The sequence below is a fragment of the Eriocheir sinensis genome, chromosome 35 (genome assembly GCF_024679095.1).
Source record: "Eriocheir sinensis breed Jianghai 21 chromosome 35, ASM2467909v1, whole genome shotgun sequence".
NCBI lineage: Eukaryota > Metazoa > Arthropoda > Malacostraca > Decapoda > Varunidae > Eriocheir > Eriocheir sinensis.
The window spans coordinates 13,385,313-13,403,621 of record NC_066543.1 but is presented as its reverse complement, the minus strand read 5'-3'; the positions used below and the strand labels follow the sequence as shown (position 1 = coordinate 13,403,621).

Here is an 18,309-nt window from a genome sequence, read left to right as displayed (position 1 = left end):
CTCCCCCCTTGCCTACTCTAAAAAATCCTGTGGGGTGCTAAGTGATCGCTCGAGGGAGTCTGCGAGAACCTCCACCCCCTGGAGTGACAGGTGTATGCCATCCTTGGCATACAAGGTGCCTTTATTGTAGAAGAGGTCCCAATTATCAAGGAAAAGCCAACCATATCCCTTACAGTGGGCCGCCAGCCTGCTGTTTACTGCTAAGGCTCTGGAAAGCCATCCCTCTCCCACCCCCCTCCTTGGCAGAACACCACAAACGGCCGGCACCCCCCCCCCCCCCGAAGTCCCTCACTTTAGCGAACGATTCCCTGAAGCGCCGAAATATCTCTTCGCTACCCACCTTACTGATGTCATTACCACCGAAACTGCGGAAGACGATAGGTTGTGTCCCCTCCCCCTCTAAAATTTCCTCCATTCTCTCAGATACGTGCTGGATGCCCGCCCCGAGAAAGCACACTCGAAGCCTATATTTTCCTTATCCCTTGAACAAAAGTATCTGTCAATGAACCTGACTTGAGAGTCCCCAACCACCAGTACTTTCCTCCCATTAACTCTGTCGGTAGACGGAAGGGAAGCCGCTACAGGAGGAGAGGGAGGGGCGGCAACAGGGGAGGAGGAGGACGATGAGTGGGGGAAGGAGAGAGAGGAGGGGGATGATGTCGAAGGGGGAGGGGGAGAAGATCTCGAGGAGGTGGCTGAGGTGGTGCAAATAGTGCTATTGTTATGCCGGACGTATATTACTTGGGTTCCGTGTCGCCGTCACAAGACTCCGTGGGAGGGAGATATGTAAACACTTTGCACAACTTCTGTAGTTTAATATTCTTCCTTAGTAGTACGCTTCACTCTTGACTCTTCACTGGCCACTAGCTTACTATGACTCGGACTGGGGCTCTCTCGCCCTCTTCTCCTATATATGTCCAGAACAGTACAGTCTAGAATGTTACAGTATATTTTAGATCATACAAGAACATGTAGAAAAATATATGCAAGTTAGCAACACTTCCCGCCTGGCGTCTGGCCGCGCCCCGCGGGGCGCGGACGGCTCGCCTTGCTCCCCGCCCCCCTGCTCGCTCCTCCCGGAGCCTTCTAGAGGTACATGGACGCCGGGGGAAGCTTCCAGCACAACACTATGAAAAGACACATTACGCTTTATGCCTTTTAAGGGGGGACAAACATATTTTTACCGTTTTTCTTTATCTAATGGGTTATTGTCATAATTTTTATACCAGAAGTAAGAGACACCATACACATAAGTTTTGGCCCCCCCAAAAAAGTGTCCTTATATTTTTTTTACCAATTTTAGAAAATTGAAATTTGTTTTGAAAAGCACATTTCTCCAATAATAATTGATCTACATACATTATGGTATAAGCAACTTTTTTATGCCATCAAAATTACGGAAGAAAATTTTACTAAAAATCATTATCTTATGGAGTAGTATAAATTTCTAAACTTTCAGTCATCATCTCCCCTAAGAACGGAATAAAAATTAAGCCATAAATCCACAATAATTCAATAATTTCATATAAGAAAACGCGTGGGGATTCAAACCCGCATCGTCCATCATGTGGTGAATGTGGGCCCAGCACGCTACCACTCAGCCACCACTTACTCATAAAAGACTGACTCTTAAAAGTTTAAGCATGATTTTAGTGTTTGTTTCATTGAAATTAGTTAAAAATGATGGAGAGTTTAAAGTGCAAAGGTATACAACTTATGTTTTGAGATATGATCAAAGTTTTGAATGCATACCTAATACTTAGGCATAGCTAAATGATATCACAGCATTTATCCCTGCTCCCTTGACTAAATCAAGGCCTTTATTTTTTTTAGCACTTGTCCCCTACCATTGCATCTTTTTAGTTTCCTGGTGCTACTTACACATGCATCCTCTGTACTGCCTGGGGGTTGGGATGGCATGCTCCTCCCTTCTCCTTTGTTGTTTTACTTGCAACAATAAACTATCAATCAATCAATCAATCAATAGTTATGATATATAAAAATATATATCCTCAAATTGTCATATATTTTGATGTCTAGGCATAAAATATTCTGTCTGCAAGGCTCCTGGTCTACCTGCCACCTCAGCTTGAGACGGGGCATTATCTCACAAAGGAGGGGTGTAATAGCTGCCAAGCTGCTTCTAAGTATGTCAGGAGACTAAGGCAGCACAGCCTCACTTTACTAAGCTCAGACAGGCACTGAGGCTGTATGTGTGTGAGCATGTGTGTAGAGAAGAATAGAAGCCAGATATCACAAGAACTGCAAAATTTTTGAAAATACTAATTGCAATAATCAGTGTATTACATGTCCAGTACATACATACCATAAGGTCGAGTTTGATGCATGGGGAGGTCCATTATACATCCATAATTAAAAAGACTAATGCGATTTTTACAAAAAAAAAATCTGTAATTAGACTGAAAGGGCATACGCAGCTAAGGAATATTTTTCTCAATTTTTTGTTTTTGACCAGTTTTTCGCCAGGCCGACCCCCTTAATGCCTTCTATTATTTCATGAATACGTATGCCATTCCTGAGATTTTTTTTAATGTTCGGCCTATATCACCATTAGACTTTCCTGGTGGGGCCTGCTGGTTAACCCAAGCCCATTAGTGGTGCATGCAAAAAATTTTTTATTTTTTTATATTTTTTTTTTTATGATGGCACCACCTTGTCTGGCTCATCATTCCCCCTAGAGCTCCAGTGGATCCTCTGTAAGTTTTGCTAGATTCTGGGTTGATCCCCTGGTCATCAGGACAGCCTGTGGGCCACTTGGCAATGACTGAAAATTGTCAGCTTGTGGTAGTGGATAAAACATGAACCCCAGTCCTCCAGGCCACTACACTCACTGCCGACCCCATTGTATGATGTGGGTGATCCAAACACTGATTCATCATAATGATAAGCAATTACCTGAACTTTCTACCCAGATAAGAAAATAATATATCACTGTGGACAAAAAAGTAAAAGAAAATTCATAAGCAAATTAATATTTATTTATATAATTTCTTTATATATTTAATATTAACAGTATAAAACACCCTCATATCACATTAACGAGTAATTTATATATAATAAAGCGGAAAGTTATCCGAATCGGTGTGTGTGTGTGTGTGTATATATATATATATATATATATATATATATATATATATATATATATATATATATATATATATATATATATATAAATATATATATATATATATATATATATATATATACACAACACATACACACACACATTTGCATAACTTTCCACTAACCATGAATCCACATAATCAATCCCATGTCACTCAGATAACTTGTGGATACAGCAAGAATGCAGTTTAGTAAAATGTGACCGCATCAGTATTTAAATTTACATAATCATATTTCACCAAAAGAAAAGTAGAACTCTTGTCCTTTCAAGGCACTGGTATTTTTGCAAGACCAAGTGAAAAATGTGGAAAGAGAAGTTAGGATACAGTATATAGCCTATATATATATATATATATATATATATATATATATATATATATATATATATATATATATATATATATATATATATATATATATATATTGAGGCATCAAATAACTTGCAAAGAGGGTGATTTCTAAACCAGCAAGATTCATTCAGGAACCTTTTCCTTTGATAACACATTCTTTGTCTTGGTTAAAATTTCATACAATTATATAAATATAGAAAAAAATGTATCTATAATGTAGTTTTAACAGTTGTTTTTAATGAATATTGGTTGTTGAGACAGATTTTTTGCTCAAACATATTTTCAGGTATTACCAAAACTGAGTGGAGATTCTGCAACCTTACTTGGCTGCATTGAATCTTGCACTAATATCTTTCCAATTAGCAACATTCCAAATGGCATTCACATAGTCAGGACGAACATTCTTGTACTGCAGGTAGTAGGCATGTTCCCAGACATCAATGCCAAAGAGAGGGACAAGACCTGTTGTGGCTTCAAGAGGGTCCTGAAACAAATTATTTATATTGTTTAATTTTGAAAGGGAAAAATGCTTGTATGGGTATATGAACACATTCACAACAATGAAAAGAGTCACATACAACATACACTTCTCTCGTGGTGCAGTGTTTAACTCTACTTGCCATCATGGCAGGCTAAGGTTTGTGCCTTACTCAAGCTGAAAGTTATTTCTGCTGAGAAGCAGTTACTACCCTCCCTTTGAGCAAAGGGAAAAGGGTGTGTGGTGTGTAAGGTCTCAGTCCATAGATCATTTAATGAACTCCAAAAGCTCTCTGTGGGACAGCACTGGCTAGTAATCATGAGTCCAGCACTCAATCAGACCATGAGTGAATTACACACACACACACACACAAACACAAACTCATGTGATGCACCTCAGGCTGAAATGTGTGTCAGAGGCATAGCCCCCACAGAAACAGAAAAATATAAATAACGTAGAGAATACAGAGACCAGCAACCAAGATGGTCCCCAGTCTGATAAATTATACTGCACAAAGAAGGACTGGAAAAATTAGCCGAAGTTTGCAGCAGTAAAAAAAATGACTGGTGAAGAGCCAACTGTATAATAATTCCTTGAGGGCTAATCCAAACCCATTCTTTCAATACATGTCAAAGGAAAAGGTAAGTCATGAAGAGATGTATACTTCCTGTGCAAGTCACTGCTATCCATTCAATCTATGCAGGGAATATATAAATATATTTATTTAAAGAGTCATACCTCTCCATTCATTCTGCTAGTTTGAATTATTACTATCATTACATTTATCTTATAATTACCTGGTTTGGACAAGTAGCAATTTGTAGCACCCCTTTCTGTTTGTTATAACCTAACCAGCCCCAACCAGAACCTTGAACTGCAACGGTTTGTGCAGCCAGCTGGCTTTTCAGATTTTCCAGACTGCCAAAATCACGTTTGATTGCAGCCAAAAGATCACCTGAAATGACATGAACATAGCTGATATTAAATTCAAGTTTACAATATGCTGCAGTGAAAACCCAAATAAATGTTTGTCTAATTTTCATATATGTAACAATGTGAAGAGGCCTCAAAAATTCAATAGCAGAGTTCCAGTACTGAGTACCTCTACTTTCCAATTTGTTTCATTCACCAAATCTCAAAAGTATCCTACTTATATAGGTAAACCCACCAAAAAAAAAAAAAAAAAAAAAAAAAAAGTTCCCAGCTCCTCCCCCAGGGCTCCCAAGCTCACTGAGGCTTGGGAGACATGTACCACTCTTCCCATTCATGCTTGGGCCCTAATTATGAATAACAAGCAATATTTTGGATATGTACTTCTCTTAGTTTGGCTTGTTACATTCAACAAAGATCAATACACTGCTTTGATCACTTATCATATGAAGACTTGAATACATACCTTCAGGTTCTCCACCATCTGGTGACAAATTTTGCCAAAAGATGGAGTGGTTTATGTGTCCTCCACCATTAAACTTAAGGGCTGGGGCTAAAGCAATTACAGTGCTGATGTCACCTGTACAGAAAAAAATATAAATCATTGTCACAGTTGGCAAGGCATGAGTTGTACAATTAACCAATTACAGGAGAATGTTGATTTAATACTAACCTATTTTAGATTATCAATTCAACATGAGAACCTGAAAAAGTCAGTGACACATGAAGTTTTTAGTTTAGCACAAATCAAATTTGCTGCTTAATAATATGCCACTCCATGTGACAGTGTGCCAAGATACAGATAAAGGGAGCAAAGGCATTAATCCATGCTATATCCTTTGACTCAATGCTAGTGTCAACCTCCTGCCTTGGGTGTCCTGGTTCAAATCCACTAGGAATGTTGGGAAAAACTTATTCTCCAAAAACAGATAAATTTCTCACTGCTCCAAACTTATTCTCCCAGATAAATTTTTCACTGCTCCAAACTTATTCTCCCAAACAGATACATTTTTCACTGCTCCAAGAAGTGGATCTCCCTCCCTACAAAAACATTGATTCAAGTCAGTCATATAAAACTCAGAAAATGGCATAAAAAAGTAAATAAAATACAATAACATGTTGAGTAACACTAACAAGAGTGCAGTAAGATAGACTAGAGGCGAGAATATCATGACAGTTGTGTAGCTTTCCTGTCTCCATTCCTTTGGGGGGATTTTTTTCGTATTATTTTGTTAGGTCACTCAGAAGATGCTCATATTCTGAACCTTATTATGCTTCCTTACAACCAGCCTGTGCCATCTGGTGTGTAGAATAAGCAGCACAAATTGAAAGCAAAAAAAATGGGTATAAGAGTGACGACACATCATACATGACAGCGTTAACTCACAAGCTGTCATGACCAAAAATGTTTTGGCTGGCATTTCGGTTCTTTTTTAACAGTACCGGTAATTCTTTTGGGGCTCATCTCTAGGTTAGGTTAGATTATAGAATGTACAATATTTTCAAATTGTTTTAATTACCACCATACCGTGCCCTAAATGCGCACCCGCTAGGAGCCGCTATTCCTAAGATTATCCATAATTTGTAATAAGTAATGATATGGGTTTTCTTAAAATGCACATGAAAATGTCTGAAAATAGCAGTCTTGTCCGTGAAATCTTTTGAGTGACCTTTAATGAACATTTACTGATTTTTTAAAAGGATGAATGTACCTATTCCTCAGACATAATAATACGCTTTAAATTAACCTTTGGCCTTGGCTTCAGCTAGTTTCTCCTCAGCAACGTTGAGGTTGTTGACGTAGGTCTGGTGGTGCTTGGAGTGGTGCAGCTGCATGATCTCCGCGCTGATGGTGGGCTCCAGGGCACCGTAGTCATAGGGCAGGTCTGGCAGCGTGTGCTTCTGCCGCCACCACACCCTTGCTGCAGCCAGCCTGGAGGAGAGAGAGAGAGAGAAGTGTGGAGAGAGAGAGAGGGAGAGAGAGAGAGAGAGAGAGAGAGAGAGAGAGAGAGAGAGAGAGAGAGAGAGAGAGAGAGAGAGAGAGAGAGAGAGAGAGAGAGAGAGAGAGAGAGAGAGAGAGAGAGAGAGAGAGAGAGAGAGAGAGAGAGAGAGAGAGAGAGAGAGAGAGAGAGAGAGAGAGAGAGAGAGAGAGAGAGAGAGATGTGAAGAGAGAGAGAGAGAGAGAGAGAGAGAGAGAGAGAGAGAGAGAGAGAGAGAGAGAGAGAGAGAGAGAGAGAGAGAGAGAGAGAGAGAGAGAGAGAGAGAGAGAGAGAGCTTATATGTCCTTCACTGTACCAGTTGAGCTGTGCCGTGACGCCAGCCTGACGCAGTGCAGATGGACCTGATGAACACTTATACAATGCAGTGAAGTTTGTTGTGCACAAGCGTACATGTTGTCGTGCACCGTGAAAAATGGCGTAACGGAAGTATGACAAGAAAAATTACCCTCTGGCCGGAGAAAATGTACGGGCGAGCAACATGTCGAGGGAGAGCGAGCAGACGACGCCGCCTTGGCCGCCAGGTTCCAGCACTGTGAGGTATCCTTGCCGCATACCTCGCTCACCTGGCGTGGGGAGGATTGTGTGCACTGTGCTGTAATTCATGAAAAACGAGCGAATTTCAAGCTGCTTAAAATTTGCAACATATCCTTGTAAGAGGTATGACGGATGTAATTATTTGTCAATTCAAACAATGAAGGTAACATGAAAGTAACCCATAATTTAATCAGTTTACACTTACATCTAATATTTATCCTCTCCGTATTTCAATAAACAGGCAAATGTTTCAAAATATTTGTTCCTTTTCTGCTGACAGGCTGTTTTCCGAAGAGTTTGGATGTGTGTGCGTGCAGTGCGGCGGCCGTGTGTGTGTGTGTGTGTTGGGGATGAGTGCAAGGAGTCCAAAGTAGCCGAGGTTTACACGGAGCAAGGCAAGGACCCTGTGGCGGCCTTACAGTGCAGAGCGCGGGGGTCACATAATATAGTGCTCGGTGGCGGTGTGGTGCCCGGGGAACCCTTCAGGCCGGGGAGGCGGGTGACGGCGTCCGGCCCGTGGAAGATGGCGTCGCCCTCGGGTCTGATATTGATATAACCCGCGCACCGAGCCCAGCAACCACAGGTGAGGGACGCAGACTGCCTGGCTCCTGGTGACCTGAGTAAACCTTCCCTGGAGTCGGTGTGAAGGATTCCGCACGAAGGTAACATGTTCTGGGAGGGTGGGCGGCCAGGGAGGCACTGATAACGCCGTGCCTGGCGGAGGCGGGACAGCATTCACGTGTCAGCTCCATCATTGAGGCGCCGGGGACTCAGAGTCAGACATCACGCCGCTTGTCGAGCAGCACCACCATGTGCAGGCAGCCCCTCACGCGGGGGAGCGGGGCTTTCCGGGGCGGGGAGAGCTGAGGCCTGGTGGTGGCCCGTCGCGGGGCTGAGGGACTAGCTTGTTTACTGGATGGCCAGAGCCTCACAGTCTTGCACACCATTTAGCTCGAACGCTTATTGTGTACTTGGTCTGGCCTGAACACAACAAACCGCACGAATATCAGAAAAATCATGTCAACAAAACGAATTACATAAGCTTTATGAATAATATGTGGCAAATTTGAAAACAATCCATGTTGATGTGCGTTTTCATTAATTTCTTGTTTACTTGGTGTGGTGGGCGTCAGTGTAATGGTACGATTTTTTACTACAACCTGCTCAACCCAGACACAAAAGATGGAGGAAATGTAGATGTGATCTACTTAAATTTTGTGAAGGTCTTTGATAAGGTTGATCATGACATACTCCTCCACAAGGTGAGAGCCCTAGGAATATGTATTACTGTTTACTGTTGATGAGGTTTCAGGCCCAGCTCCGCCGCTGGTGCAGCGCTCTACGAGGGCCGTCAACAATTACAACGTTAGCCTTAATAATCGTTTTTGATGCACTTATTCTAAATCATCGTAGTGAGTGAGTGAGTCTTAATTGCTTTCACGAATAATATCACATATAACCATTAGTTCAGTTTTCATGTCTAATATTTTCATTATGGTATCACAATTAAATATCCAATGATTATTGCCAACACACTGAACATTCATCACACACAATTTATCTTTAAGTATAGCCATGATCGGTCATGTTACAAATTCTCTGAATTTCAGTCTGGAGAACTACACAAGGGGTATACCCATTTCATCACCAAACCGTTTCATCACCACTATTTACACCCGATTCGTCACCACTGTTTTCATCCATTTCGTCACAACGCTTTTCCTTCCTGTTTAACCCCTTCAATCCGGCGACGCCGACATCGGCATCCGAAAGGTGTCCGACGTCATCACCATTAGTCCTCTTCTAAACCTCTTAATCTTCTTCCATTTTCTCTTAATTCTCTTCTAAACCTCTTTGAGAGGAAGAGGATTAATAGGAATTTAGATGAGGACTGAAAGGTTTAGAAGAGGATTAATCCTCTTCCATTTCCTCTTGACCCTTTCCATACTGTGACACCGATGTCTGCATCATGTATGGAAAGGGTTAAGAATCTTCATGACTTTTTCATATGGATATGCCAGCCAAGAAAAAAGTAAATAAAATTAATAAATAAAAAAAGTAAATAGGAATGAAGTAAGCACTTAAAATGGTCAGTGTGACCATTGTCTGTATATGAAAATAAAAACCCATACTTCTTTTTACATTGCAGTAGAAATAGATCAAAAGGTAGATACAATAATTGCGTTGTTGCAAAACAATAGCAACAACAACAAAAAATTAAAAGGTAACAATATAAATATTTTGGTGGGGAGCTACAACAATTTTAGTGAGGACACGTGGAAATCAATTGTTAATCTTATATTGGACTCAGAAGAAGACACTGACAGCTTCTCAGAAATTTAGTAGTGGTGATGGATTTTTCCTTGTATGCATCCCACAACTTCCAGAGGCAGACTTGTCGGAACGCATACCAATTGCCCACTGACCTGATGGTGTTATTAAGCCATGTTTGCCTTATATAATCTGTTAATTTTCTTGTAGGTTTGCATTGCTGGGATTTTTCCTGGAGTTCTTCAAAGGCTGGTCGGATATGTCGTTTAGGCAGGTAGGGAAGAGCAGTTAAGGAGTTGACGTACAAAATCGTATACTGGTCTTCACTCTATATACGCAGTCGCCAGGCCAACCTGTTGCACTTTCTGCCAGACGGCTTGTGCCCAGTGAAAAAAATGGACCAGTATTATTTTTTTTCTGAAATAGAAAAGAGGAACCGAGTTAAGTCAACCGTGGTGTTTCTCCGAGTCGCCGAGTGCGTCGCTGAACAGATAGCCAATACGCTCCATTAGGGGCATATGCAGTGACAACATGTGAACAGGAGGGTTATTACACTAATCTTAACTGGAGTACTGAAGGGGGAAGATAACTTAAACTGTTACGCTGAAGCATAACATAAGAACAAATATATACCTAGTATTCTCTTTCAATACACTTCCAATTCTTAATCATGGGAAGACTAACATTTTATTTCTTTGATAATTAACCAAGGAATAAAGCTGGTCTGATCGGACATGGACTTGTAGAGGACTTTACATTGAATTAATGTTAACACCAAAGGTGAGCCATGACTCCGTTGCAAGGCGTCGTGACTCATGCGAATATAGGTAGATGACTGCAGGAAATACAATGTGGCGGGATTAAACCCTTACCTCGCTGTCAGTTCTGTCAGTCCTGTCACTGATCTAAATCGATTTAGGTAACATATCACATGACTACTTTACCTCCTTGAATTTTATCGAGAAACTGAAGCGAGTGTGTAGTGTAGTGTGTGTGCATGGGCACTGAGGCAGTTCGTGTTGGGATGCACATCTCTGTAGATTGAGTGATGGATTAACCCACAAGCTGTGGGGGGTTTTGGCACATGTCTGTCCCCACACGTGGGGGAGTTTTGACATTTTACTGTAAATACCTTGTTTTCAACCATCGATAGTGCAGCTCTCCATGCCTCTATCATATTAAACCAAATAGCAATAGACTTGTACATCTTTCGTCTTCTAAATGTTAAAAAAATTAACTCTAATTTGAGAGATGTATCTGTGGCAAGATGAGGAAGTGGTGTAACTTTCAGCATGAGACCCTGCTGTGTTCTGACGGCTGCCTCAGTGTTCAGGGGTGGGTGTAGCTTCCCAGCTGCCCTCAATCTATCTGAACTTGTTTCTTATCTCAAGTTCCTTGTCTCCCTTCCATTCTTCTCCTCCTCCTCCTCACCTTCTTTCCTCCATTCCCTCCCTCCATCCATTCCTTCTCTCCCTTCCATCCTTCCTTGTTACCCTCCCTCACTTGTGTCCCTTTGGCCCGTACCAGGAGTCATGAAGGTCGAGCCACGTACCTTTCCTTCAACAATGTAGGCATGGCCTCAGACCATGCCTTCAATCCTTACCACAAGTCGCTCGGGAAGGTAAAGTAGGATATAATGCACATACACACAGTGCAGCCTACTTTCCACCTACCAGATATAATGCTCGCACACACATACACTCACACATTGCTATTACAGCCATACTATAGTCCGTTTCATTCCATCTATCCACTGGCGAACGTAGATGTGGCACCTGCGCATTGTTAGTTTGTGATTGCGTGAAGATCAACTTTATATTTTCAGTGATACATTTGAATGTTTGTGTATACAAAAAAAACTCAAAGCATCTTATATGAACTGCAAACAGAAGATTTGCATCGATAATATACCATACAAGGACATGAAGAAACAACTTGTATATCAAAAAGTATAGTCCGATCATACTCGAACGATTTATAGCCTTTCAGATACTCATATTTCATCTCATTCAGGTACATAAAGTGACATACGACTCTGCAGGTGTCTATTCATAAGGAATGTTGATGTGTTGCATGTATATAAAAATAACATTGGTAGCCTAATATTCGAAATAGCCTAGGATCGCATTCAATAGTTATTATACAGGTAACTCTCAATTTACGCGAGTTTGGTTTACGCGTTTTTTAAATAATGCGGGGTCCAAAATCTAAATAAATGTTTAATTTACATGTTTTTTCCACTTATACGCGATATTTTATGAAGTGGCCACCAGATGTCTCACGCAACTAGACTCACACGGCGCCGTGGCCACACAGCTGAGCTCAGTTCTTCCCGCGCACCACTTGAACAACAATACAGTACCCACACTGCCACGTTACTTGATCTTGATCTTGATGTCACAGGTGGCTTGGGATTTCTCCCCAGCCAGGCCTTTGTATTGGCAGCTCCTGCGAAAAGAAAACAAAACATGCGGAAAGTCTATGTTCTCGGGGCAAGATATCATTCCCTACATCTTGCACGCCACATGCCCTCCAAGAACTCTTTCACTGCCTCAATCACTCGTCCACTCATCTCTCCACTGAGCCCCAGCAGCAGCACCATCCACTCCCTTCCAGTCCTCCCATTCACTCCACGTCCCATCTCACTCAGAAACACATGCATCATCTTCGTTCTCTCCCTGTCATACTTCTTACATTCCAGCACTACATGCTGCACAGTCTCGTCTCTCAACAATAGGGGTGGGCAGGTACCGGTACTAACGGTACCAGCTATATGGTACAGTACCGGTACCAAACTGCTCGGTACTGGTACCATACTGCTCGGTACCAGTACCAGACGGCTTGGTACAGGTACCAGACTGCTCGGTACCGGGACCAATACTAGCCAGTTGCTCATGGTGTCCCCCATTTCTTCCTCACACGAGTGAGGCTGAGTGCCTGAGTGGATATTCTCTCTCTCTCTCTCTCTCTCTCTCTCTCTCCACTGAATGAACTGAATATTTATTTTTGATAGAAACCTACCTCTTGTTTGATTTACATTTTTTTTTTATTTACGCGACCTCTTCAAGGACACAATACTCGCGTAAATCGAGAGTTACCTGTATACTATTTCATGTTTTTTTTCCATTATTAATTGTTATTTACAAGCAGTAAATAATCAAGATACCCTTTATTTGCACTTGCAGAGCCAGATGTCTTAACTGAAATGATCTATCAATCAAAGAATTTGAAAAACCATAAATCGTTCAAGAACGTGAGCTACGAAGGTTCCCGCCTGTCTGGTTTCTCTGTGCTTTGAAGGTGCATGCTGTTGTTGTAAACAAGACATACATATTCGCTGCAACTATAATATACGACAACTAATTAGGGAAAATAATTTCTCGGGTTGTTTTAACTCAACCACAACTATTTGGCACGCCAAATTTGGAAAATAAACATATTTTTCCTCGAAGGTAAAAGCGAAGACGCGGGGTAGACCTTGCCTTCCCATCGTCTCTCCCGCAAACCTTCATTCCAAAAATGCTAGTGACTCTGGGTACACATCATCCTTCCCTTTGATCTTCCTTGCTAAACCTTCTTGACTCTTGGTATGGGCCTTTGTCTCTGCCCTCCTTCCTTCATCCTCTCTCTTCTCTCCCTCCCTCTGTGTTCTTACAATTATTTTTTGTCACCATGTTTATTGCAAACCACTGCTGATGTACAGCTATAGTCAGTGTCATGAAAGCTGGCAGGGATGGGCTCATGGACTTGGCATCATTGCTTGGGTGATGGTCTCTGCATGCTCATTGGCCTGTTGTTTACGAGATCTAATCTGCGGCGAGTTCCGTTTGCCTTTACATAGCCTACTATCTCTCATAAAGAATTTTGACCTGTTGCATGTAAATAACATGAGTAGCCAAATATTCAAAATAGCCTAGAATCGCATTCAGTCAGTTATTATGATGTACATTTACTGCTATCAAATATATTGTACTGCCAATTCAAGCAGTACAAGCTACATAAAAAATCATATTGGAAAAAAAATATCCATGTGTTCATTATTAATTATTAATATTAGTGAGAATAATGGGATAAATATATATGATAACAGAAACTGTACATCATAATAACTGATTGAATGCGATGCTAGGCTATTTTGAATATTTGGCTACCCATGTTACATGCAACAGGTCAAAATTCTTTATGTATAGACACTTGCAGAGTCGTATGTCACCTAATTTATGTAGCCTATACCTGAATGAGTTGAAATATGAGTATCTAAAAGGCTATAGATCATTCGAGTATGATCAGACTATGCTGTCTGATAAACAAGCAGTTCCTTCATGTGCTTGTATTGTAATTATCGATGAAAATCTTTTGTGTGCGGTTCATATACGATGGCTTGAGGGTTGTACGAGGAGTTATTTCGCGGAACACTAGCCCGGCTGCCATTTGCATTGTTTGAAAACCACACAACCACACCCATACAACAAACAGCTGCATGCCGCGTGTCACCAGAACCGCGTGAATTGTCTTGCCTAGTTGTCTGTCATAACCTACGAGTGGTGGTGAGAATAATATGCTAATTAGAAGGTCTTGCCTAGTTGTCTGTCATAACCTACGAGTGATGGTGAGAATAATATGCTAATTATGATATCAGAAGCTATGCATCATCAGTATGTACGGGGATGTATTTCTCACAACACCAGCCCGGCCGCCATTTTCATTGCTTTACTCAAGGACATTTGTCAATTCAAGCAGTACAAGTTACACCAAAAATATATCAATTTTGGGAAACTGTACATCATCAGTGTTCTTTAACCGTACATATTTCTGAGCATTTTAAGAACTTTTTTTTTTCCCAAAATTGTTGTCTTAAAGTTTGGGTGCGCATTATACGCCGCGAAATACGGTAATCAAGACCAAGCATGTGGTCCATCGTTGTATCATTTTTAGTAATGATTTTTATGGCTCGATGAGAGATAATCTGGCTCTTCCTGATGCTCTTCATTGGCATGTGGGGGAACACATGGGAACAGGAGATTGCTGCCTGCCCCACCCATACAGCAAATGGGACTGGGCAGGTGACATTATTTCCTCTTGCAGACTCCTTATGTTCTTATGTACTCCCACTTTGTGTGTTCATTGTGGTCAAAGAAAAAAATATATATGTTCAGGGGGCCAAATGTATCTGTAATTCACAACACTTTCCCCAGCAACCCTGATACTGATGCAGTTATATTACATCCGTTTTTAGTACTTATAGCAACTCATAAGGTTCAGTGCAATGGGATTTTACTTTATCATGATCATTTTAAAGCACTTATTTGTTTATTATTTTAAGGCATAATTTACATAATTATATTAGAGTTAAGATTCAGATTGATTATTATATATATATATATATATATATATATATATATATATATATATATATATATATATATATATATATATATATATATATATATATATATATATATATATATATATATACATAGCTGGGCATTATCGCGATCAGTTATTGCGATACTTTATCGCTGATAACAAAATCGGATTATCAACCATCCGCTGCTTATTTAAATATATATCGGTATCTTCGTTACTTTTGTAACCAAACCAGCGATAATCGCTACTTTTTTTTCCACCTCTCAGAAAAAAACGTTTTATCCTTAATGTGCATGCGTGGCACGTTTTTTTATGAAAAAACTTCGGGGTATGAAATATCTTTGGTGATGAGATTTCATACTTAGATCATGGAAATTAAAACACTAGGTTATTTTTTTATGCTACTCAAAAATCAGTATATCACAGAGAAAACTCATTTAACTTTGCCCCAAAAATGATTATTCACTGCCTCAAATTTGATATTCCATATTCGTTTGTGACCATGCCATGATACTGAAGGCACCCGGTGTTGTGTTATTTGGTGTCCCATCGTCAAAAGCTGGCACTTTTGTTTACAAACACTGGTCTCTCATGAACTGCGCATGCTCAGACCATTAAGTGTAGACCTGTACAGTCTCACAATGCTTTTTTAACACATTAAGAGTTGCTGGAAAGCTGAATCAAACATACAGTACTACCATCCTCGCTGTTTCTAGAACGACGTACACTCTGTACATATAAATACAACTTGTACAAAGTGTCGTTCTAGAAACAGCGAGGATGGTAGTAGTGGTACTATATGTCTGATTCAGCCTTCCAGCAACTCGTAATTATGGTTTAAAAGCTTTGTGAGACTGCACAGGTCTACGCTTGCTGGTCTGAGCATGCACCGTTCACGAGAGACCAGTGTTTGTAAAAAAAAATTAACGGCGGGGACGCCAAATAACACAACACCGGTTCAGGCATTTCTAGTATTACCGTCCATATGTACGTGTCAACGTGTGGTTTTAAGGTTTTGTAAGGTTCCTAAAATACAGATAATGAAAATTTGAATTCATCAATGTTGTTCTATCTAAAATATCAATATAGTATCGTTTTCACCTATTGGACTTATCGCTAGCTAGTATCGGAATTGTGGATTTGTATCGGTTATCGCCTATATTTGTGTCTCTAGTTAACGAATATTGGTTATCGCCGTTAAGGTTTTTCATTATCAGTTATCGTTATCGGGAATAAGGTTTTCTGTTATCGTGCCCAGCTATGTGTGTGTGTATATATATATATATATATATATATATATATATATATATATATATATATATATATATATATATATATATATATATATATATATATATATTTAAACTAATAAAATGATATTTTCTGTTGCAGCATGAGTGGAGGAGGGGAGGAGGACAACGTGGTAACCACAGAGACCACGTCCCCTGTTTCCACTAGTGCATCCACCACCACCACCATCACAACAGTTACCAACAATACCTTCAGCACTGCCATCACAACACAGCCTGCAGACATCTCACAGCCAGTACCACTTTTACACTCATCAACGGTGACCCCCAGCATCACCCCAGTTGGGGATGTCATTTCTGTGTCCTCCAACATAGCATCAACCTCAGCATCTATCACAACCACTGTCACAACACTTTCCCCAGCAACTGTCACTTGTGTCTCATCATCATTCACACCATCTACATCAATATCATCTACAACAGCAGCAACACAAGTCACACCCTGCAAAACTAAATCTGAAGAGGAAGATGCTGAGGAAGAGGAAGGCACAACAGATGAAGCTTGTAGTACATTTGAGAAAGTTTATATTTCTCCGGAGCATCTTGCTTCTATCACCAAGGAGGAATTAACTGAAAAATGGCTACAGCAAGAAAAATTTATTGAAAATTTACAAAACCGAATGGACTCATTAGAAAGAGAAGGTTTGTATTTTGAAATTAGAATGAAGCTATACTTTTTATATTTTGTGTAGGTGAATGTTCTGTAGTGTGCGAAAGGCCCTTGATATTCACAAGGGTTAGGGGACAAACGGCTGTAGTATTAATCTCCCCCATTCCCGTTTCCTTCCCTTCCCTTGCCCTTGGCTGTGAACCACAGTTTTAAGCACCCCCGGGGGGTTAGGATTGATTACCACTACCTCGAGAAAGAGTGGATGGGGTCGAAAAAGTGTTGACTCCACGGGATGCGAGGCAGGACATCTTCGGCTTCCCCTTCATATATTTCATGAATTAAATAGTGTTCTATTTGTTATTATAGAAGGAAATATATTATAAAGTATCAGAATATTTTTATGATTGATATTACATCGTAAACTTTGCTGAAGTTAATATATATTTTTTAGTTTGTAAAGACTGGCGTTTCCATTTGATTGTAAACATAGAGTTATTCCTGAAGGCAAAAGACAGCAAATTGATGACTAAATAGGGCATTATTATGGCAATACTTAACATATACCATAAAAAAGGGCATTTCTTGGTGACCACCTTGATTTAAGACAAAAATGCCATAAATGACACGACCTGGCAACCCCGGTGTGGCTGGCCAGGTATGTGTGAGACCAGTCATGGATACCAACCTGTCTCATAAATTAACTTACCTGCATTACTTGTTATTTACCTGTAGATCAACTATGCTATTGTTTTATTTTATAATATATAATGTATATGAATACAATGGTGTGTGAAAAATGCATTTTTTATCTCGTTTTTTTTGTAATTATTGGTTTGAAAGTGTTGCCAACATTATTATGACGTGCAGATTGGTCTTGTCTGGCCCGCATACTTGTCACGGGGACGGGAAGGGGACGGGGCGGCTTATATATAACCCAGACCCGCGTATGGGGATGGGGACAGAAAAGGAATGGGGAAGACTAATACTACAGCTGAAAGACCCTTGTGAAAGTAAAAAAATAAAATCCGTGAATATTTGCTGCCCCACTTGAATAGCTCTGCACCTATAAAATGGCTACTACATTATTAACCTCTGGTATGCATTGTTTTGACAGATTCCTCCCAAACCACATTTCATGGTCATATTTTCACCTTACAGAAGTAATTTTATATCCAAGCTTTAGAACTTGAATTAACACACCTTAAACCTCAAATCAGAGCATTCTGGACCAAATTGTTACCAAGCAGACCCATCAAAGTTGAAAAAGTTACCTTCACAGCTCTCAATTTGAAGAAAATAGGTCCCGACTCATTTT

The 18,309-nt window shown here is 40.3% G+C and overlaps 1 protein-coding gene across 3 annotated transcripts in view; it reads left to right on the top strand.

Annotated features, from left to right (window-relative positions):
- The first annotated feature begins 7,339 nt into the window (after positions 1-7,339).
- The window catches only part of LOC127007435 (pre-mRNA-splicing regulator WTAP-like), a 30,422-nt gene continuing 19,452 nt past the window's right edge, over positions 7,340-18,309 (top strand). Inside the window, exons 1-2 of one of the 3 annotated variants that reach the window (XM_050878442.1) lie at positions 7,340-7,439; positions 16,467-17,026. In XM_050878442.1, the coding sequence (XP_050734399.1) occupies positions 7,381-7,439; positions 16,467-17,026 (619 nt within the window). In that variant the 5' untranslated portion in view covers positions 7,340-7,380. Of the gene's footprint in view, positions 7,440-7,708; positions 8,099-16,466; positions 17,027-18,309 lie in introns of those variants that run through there. The other 2 variants (XM_050878444.1, XM_050878443.1) reach the window with 2 other exon arrangements.